This window comes from Papaver somniferum, chromosome 3, assembly GCF_003573695.1.
Source record: "Papaver somniferum cultivar HN1 chromosome 3, ASM357369v1, whole genome shotgun sequence".
Taxonomy (NCBI): domain Eukaryota; kingdom Viridiplantae; phylum Streptophyta; class Magnoliopsida; order Ranunculales; family Papaveraceae; genus Papaver; species Papaver somniferum.
The window spans coordinates 222,955,725-222,961,865 of record NC_039360.1 but is presented as its reverse complement, the minus strand read 5'-3'; the positions used below and the strand labels follow the sequence as shown (position 1 = coordinate 222,961,865).

Below are 6,141 nucleotides of genomic sequence, written 5' to 3'. Positions count from 1 at the left end.
TTAGGCTTGCTGATACCTCTTGATACATAGCATTTTCCCCCTTCCAGTCGGCATCTAGTTACGGATTTCGCATGTCTAGTGACTTATGCTGCTTAGATGGCTGATAGGGAAACTTTTGGAGGATTCGCTTGCCTAGTGACTTATGCTGCTTAGCTGCTTAGATGATTTTTGTGATTAAATCCGCGGTTAATCCGCAACCGGCCCACAAAATCCGTTGATCCGCAGAGGACAAATCCGCGGATGATTGGGCCGGTCACGGTTAAATTTTCCAAATCCGCAACTTTGACGGTTTGGTTGCGGGTGACCCCTAATCCGCATCCGTCCGTCCGTTGCTCACCCCTAACTAACAGGGAGTTCAAGGGTTTCTTTCAATCTCCCCCACGACTAACAAGTATTTTGTAAGGAGTTTGGAGACTCTTCTAAACTCTCCCACGGGGATTTTGAGAGACTCCCTCGAACTCCCTCACGACTAACGGGTAAAATTCAACTACACTAAACTCCCTACAAATCACTCCAGGACTAACTCCCTGTCAGAAAACTTCTGCTCCTCTCTCGTTCTCATCTCTACGAGAAAAAAGTTCCCTCATCTGATTAAGAAATCATAACTTTGTAAACCTAGAAAACCCTTTTCGGTAATAAGCCCTAATTTCTTTCCTAATTTCTTAAACCCTAGAAAATTACTCTGATTATCTACACATTTGAGTTTCAAGAAGAAGATTCAGCTTGATCCTTACCTGTAAATCTGATATCTGATTTCAATATTGGGTTTTTGGATTTGTAATTGTGTTTAATTTTTTATTTCTAACTGTCAATTGTGCTGAGGTAGAGACGTGATTGCTCAACCTCAATCTGGTATTGGAAAAAATTTCTTTGATTGCTCTTACTGTTTGTCAAATCGTTGATACTTCTAATCGAGAGTAAGTTCTGAAAAACTCAAACCCTTTGTTTTTTAGTTTGATTTTGTAATCTTTGATTTCTTCTAATCGTTGTATTATAATGTTACAGAGGAGTACCCAGAGGAGGAAGTGATTGAGAAGATCATATCTAATAATAGTGGAGAGCATTTTGCAGAAACCAGTTCAAGAGCATGGAAAATGAGAAGTCCTTGAAACTGTTGTGGATATTAAAGATAGGCATGAGGCTGCTAAAGAGATTGAAAGGAGTCTATTGGGGCTTTACCAGGCCAAGGTTTGTCAGAGAAGCAACAGGAAATGTATGTGTATGGGTTTGGTATTACTTCTCATCCTTATCCTTGTGACTGTTATCCCCATTGTCACCAATTTCAAGAGCTCTTAGGAATCTACTTGTAATACTGTATAAATGGAAAGAAAAGAAGATCTGTAGTGTTTATGTATATTTCTTTTCCAGTAATTCAGTTTTTGGTTTTCTTACTTAGTTGGAGTTGTGCTCAAGCTCCTTACGTTATAAGAATTAGAAGTGTTCTTTTGAATATTTTTTCTGAGGGATTGTATAAACATAAACTTGTCATTGTAGTGGAGTTCTCTGTTACTTTGCGCTGCGCTGCTTCTGTATGGATCCAAAACAACAATATCTCAGTGTGGATGCTAATGGTTGGAGGTGCCACATCAGAACTTGGGTTATGGATGTTTGAATTGTCTGTCACGCAACAAGTGCAGGTAGTTTAGCTTATTCTAATGAAGTTTCCATGCTTCAGTGTCTTATGTCTTACTCCGCCCATATTTTTTAAAGTCGTTTTACACTGTAAATCTTATGACATGATCAAGTTCCTGATTCAGATCATCACTTCGTTGGAGGAGTACAGAACTCACTGCAGTACTATTCAATTTATTTTCGTAATTTGTGAGTATACAAAACCGAAGGTATTAACTAGAGTTGAAGGAGATACTGAGATAATTGTTATTGGTAGTTGAAACTAGAATGCTTGAGCTAATGGGTTGTCATGGTTGTTTGCAGCTCAGGTTAAAAAGTAGAGCGAGTGGTTACTTTTGCGTGTATGATGCAGTTGGAAGGAGCTTGATTGAGTTCTAAATCAGGTGATACTGAGATTAGCAGAAGGAGAAGCTTGCTGGTAATGGAAGATAAAGTGTGTATGTTGATGTTGCAGTTGAGATTTGTTGATGTGTAGAGTGTATGGATGAAATATCACACCAAGATCTTGCTCAAGATGAGCTTAACATCGTCTTAGTTGCTGTTGTTCAGGGTGTGACACTTGGTAATTATGGTGTTGAACCAGAGAATGCTATTGAACTTGGACAGGATAATGCTATTGCTAAAAGAGGTCAAGGTCGTCCACCAACCCCAACTACAGTTGATAAGTATACCACTGCTTACCTAAATTACTAGTATCCTATCAGTGCACAATTAGACAACTTATCAGTCAAATCAAAGTCATGTTGCTCAAGAAGAGCTTAACACTATCCTAATTGTTGTTGTTCAGGGTATGACACTTGGTAATAATGGTGTTAAACTTGAGATGGAGAATGCTATTGAACTTGAACATGAAAATGCTATTGCTGAAATAGGTCGAGGTCGTCCACCAAAAAATAGTTCAGGAAGAACAGAGAGGCCCCCGACTAACGCTGATAAGGTACACCCCTACTTATTTAAACTACTAGTATACTATCAGTGAGTATTAACTGTGCTTAGAAAGAATATACTGGAAAATCATCTGCACAATTAGACAACTTACCAGGAAAGAGCAAAGTCCCTTGAGGTTTGTTGAAATTGTATTTTGAAGTCCTAATTCTTGACTATGTAGGTTTACTCAGAGTACTATAAGATTTTAGAGAAGTCCGATTATCTAACGGGAGAGACTGTTCGTGACAAATGGTTAGCGAAGCTTCTTCAAGGTATTGAATATGTTTGTGATTCCAAGGACTATGTGAAAGATGAACACAGAGAAAAATGTGGCTCTTTATCACTTGAGAAGGTAGGCAGTAAGTACTCTCATGATCTTGACATTGGGTACTCTGTTTCTAATGCTTCTCTTACTGATTATACCTTTGTTCAGTTCAATCTATTGATCTATCTTTTTCGTAAAATTGTATAGGAAACTGCCCTCTGGCCGGATGTTGCTGTTACAGCCATAATTGCTCTTGAGAAGGCCTCTCACAATACTTTCAGTGGTGATTCTAAAAAATATGTAAAGATTGTGCGCCAGTTGCTTTCAGTGGCGATTCTGAAAAATATATAAAGATTGTCTGCTTTAAGTGTTGTTGTTAATTTAAGTGATGTTGTTAATTTGTGGTTTGGTACTTTACCTGGCATCAAACGAAAAAAGGGAAACAGGAATTAGATTCTTCAACCTCGCAAACAAAGAGAAACACTTCAACCGAAGGGCAAGTTATTGTGACCTCATCTTATGTGGATTGGAGGCAACTAATGCTTAGAGCTTCCTGTTCCTTTATTTTATGTGGTAGGAGGGAAAGTGTTTCAGTGAAAAATTCTGACCTAGCTGGTAAGTCTAGGGACAGTAATAACAAATACAAGGGCAGTAGCAGTAATGGAAGCAAGTCCAGCGATGAGATATCTACCAAATCCAAGTAAAATGCATATGACATCAGTATTTGTGCTGCAAAAAAGTTCTTTAATTTTGTTCTCATTATGATTCATTCTGTGTTGTGCTTCTGGCTAGTAGTATATTAAGTAGTAACTTGCACTTTGAAATTATTTTGTTGACAGGGATGAGTATTATGCATGAGGACTGCATCAGATATCTAAGGTTGAGCTTTCTAAATAGCAACTGCAAACTAGTAAGAGCTTTTACTTGGATAGTAAAACCTTTGTTTCCTTGTGTTCACAGGAAAGTTTGCTTGATTAGTAGCTGGCTGGCTCTCTTGGTCAATACATCTGCAAGTCCTTCTGCCAGTCCAGGTTCACCAATAGTTCCATGTTTTAATTCGTTTTGAAACTGATGTTTTATCTACTTATATTTTTTGGCAGCTTCTCAATAAGAATGTATACTTTCAGATTTCTATAGTGTTATGTGATTATTTTCACATTTGGAAGAGATTGTAGTTTGTTGAACTCTGTAAAATGAAGTGTTAATAATGTTCATTCAATTTCAAAAAAAAAAAAATTGTTAGATTAATTTGAGTTTCAAATGTACAGGGCCACTTGATTTCCAAATGAACAAGGTAACTTGATTTTGTTACAGGGAGCTCTAATTGTAGCCTGGTTTTGATGTTGCAAAAACATTCGCAACTGCATCACCTGTTGCGACCTCTTAATTTCGCAACTGTTATGAACTGTTGCGACCTCCTAATTTCGCAACTGTTTGTAACTGTTGCGACAAACTTACGCTGCAACAGCTGGAAACTGTGGCGACCGAAAATTCGCAACTGCTTATGAGCCGTTGCGAAAACTTGCAACATCGACTTTCGTAACAGGTTGAAACTGTTGCAACCCCGCTTTGCAACAGAAGTCTGCCGTTGCTAATCACTAAAAATGGTGTAGCGGGTGGTAACTGCGAACAAGATTACAAGTGGTATGTAAGTTAGCAATTCGATGTCACCATCATGATTGACAAAATAGCACTCAAGAGATCAAAGTAGTGATTCTATTGGTGGGAGGTTCGGTAGCTCACTATTCTACCCGGAATTAACGTACGGTGACACACACTCTAAAAGCAGATATTTAGTCACGTACAAAGAATTGAAGGTCGGTGCCTCTCATGATGTAACATGGGTAGTCTTCACTATAGGGGATCACAACTCTAATACCGTATTCAGTCTGCACCTTATTTTCCACTGGCATGGTTAAATCCAACTTTAACTATCATACAAGCAAGAAACACGATCACATTCTTTGGCATTTCTAAGTTCAGTCACTCTTGTGAGAATTTCGATGTAATCTTAACGATATGTATACTATGTGACTCTAAACTAACTACAAGTTGGAGTTTTTTCATGCACTAATGTTGAAAATATGTGAAAAATTTACAATGCAAGCTTAACCACCCCCACACTTAAACTTTACGTTGTCCTCAATGTAAATTGAATCGTCCAAAGAAAGTCAAGGTGGGAAATCTTATAATGATATGTGACAAGAAATCAAAAAAAGTATATTCAAGACAAGAAAAAATAAGAGATAAGAGATACAAAACCAATGGGTTGACTCCCATGCAACGCCTAGTTTAAAGTCGTCATCCCGACCATATCCTTGCAAGATTCATTCCCCATATACCAACAATCTGAAAAGTTAGGGATCCTTCTATGTAACCTGTTCTGGAAATACTAGCTTTACACGAATATTAGTACAAGAAAATATAATTGAAGCTATCGCCCCATAAAAGTTTCCCCCACACTTAGTCTTTTCTACACTTGGAAGTGTATAAAGAACATAAAAATCAGGAACTTCTATGGAATCTTATTTACAAACCTGCATAGTATGAGAATCAAATTTTTCTAATGGCGCATATCGAGAAACAAAGTCATTCAAGAATATTCTCGAAGCACATACATTCAAGCCAATAAGAGGTAAATGAAAAGTATTAATAGGCAAAGGGTTAGAAAAACATTGCAACTCTTGTGTTATGGTATCCTCTTCATCCTTAAAGAATTCAAGTGAATTACTTACCTCTTGCACATCGTGGTCCTCTCTATCAAACCTTGCAAGCATTCATCGTCTGTTTCTGCCTCAACCAAAGTCTCTACATCAATATCATCATTACAATCCTTTACAAGCTCAATTGGGTCTTCCATAATATTGATCAAATCAGTCTCATTCTCAACATACTCCTCTTCATTAGACTCAAACCTTGTTGCAAGGAAATTCTGTATCAAATCAGTCTCATTCTCGACATCAACTTCGTATTCTGTATCTCCTCCATGGGGTGCATATGAAAAAAATCTATCACACTTACGTAGCCATCTTCTGGGTTTTCTCCATCAAATCTAGGAAAATATAGTTTTGCAGGTCTGAGTGTATTGAATGGAGGTCTACTGTGCTGATGAGATCCAAAAGCCTGATTATCATTCTGAGCTTGGTGAGAGTGACCAGACAAAGGAGTGGACATGATGGGTGGTGGATCTGCAGATCTACTGTGAAGCTGAAGTTGATTTAAAGTATCTTCTGCTAGTTATACAAAATGATTCATCTGTATCTGTTTAGCTTTTGCGTTAGCTTCACATCTCTCTTCTGCTTTAGTCTGAAGGTCTG

General features: G+C 37.9%; 1 protein-coding gene across 4 annotated transcripts; it reads left to right on the top strand.

The window, feature by feature from the left end:
• Positions 1-546: 546 nt before the first annotated feature.
• Positions 547-3,850, top strand: LOC113362152. Of its 4 annotated transcripts, XM_026605123.1 has the most exons (10): positions 560-632; positions 827-917; positions 1,006-1,230; positions 1,495-1,637; positions 1,758-1,821; positions 1,936-2,050; positions 2,182-2,260; positions 2,420-2,569; positions 2,741-2,911; positions 3,032-3,850. In XM_026605123.1, exons 7-10 carry the CDS (start codon positions 2,201-2,203, stop codon positions 3,173-3,175), a joined length of 525 nt encoding a protein of 174 aa, XP_026460908.1. In that variant the 5' UTR covers positions 560-632; positions 827-917; positions 1,006-1,230; positions 1,495-1,637; positions 1,758-1,821; positions 1,936-2,050; positions 2,182-2,200; the 3' UTR covers positions 3,176-3,850. The 4 variants fall into 4 exon arrangements, 2 of the variants coding, with proteins under 2 accessions (XP_026460907.1, XP_026460908.1); XR_003365572.1 differs by having other exon boundaries at positions 547-917; positions 2,182-2,297; XR_003365573.1 differs by having other exon boundaries at positions 547-917; positions 1,936-2,069; positions 2,182-2,297.
• Positions 3,851-6,141: the final 2,291 nt, after the last annotated feature.

Bases quoted from the DNA above. Each gene is read 5' to 3' on its own strand.
- LOC113362152 (XM_026605122.1), top strand. From the start codon at position 2,201: ATGGTGTTGAACCAGAGAATGCTATTGAACTTGGACAGGATAATGCTA. The intron at 2,261-2,419 runs GTCAAGGTCGTC...GTTGTTGTTCAG, and splicing joins TAATGCTATTGCTAAAAGAG to GGTATGACACTTGGTAATAA. The intron at 2,570-2,740 runs GTACACCCCTAC...TTGACTATGTAG, and splicing joins CCCCGACTAACGCTGATAAG to GTTTACTCAGAGTACTATAA.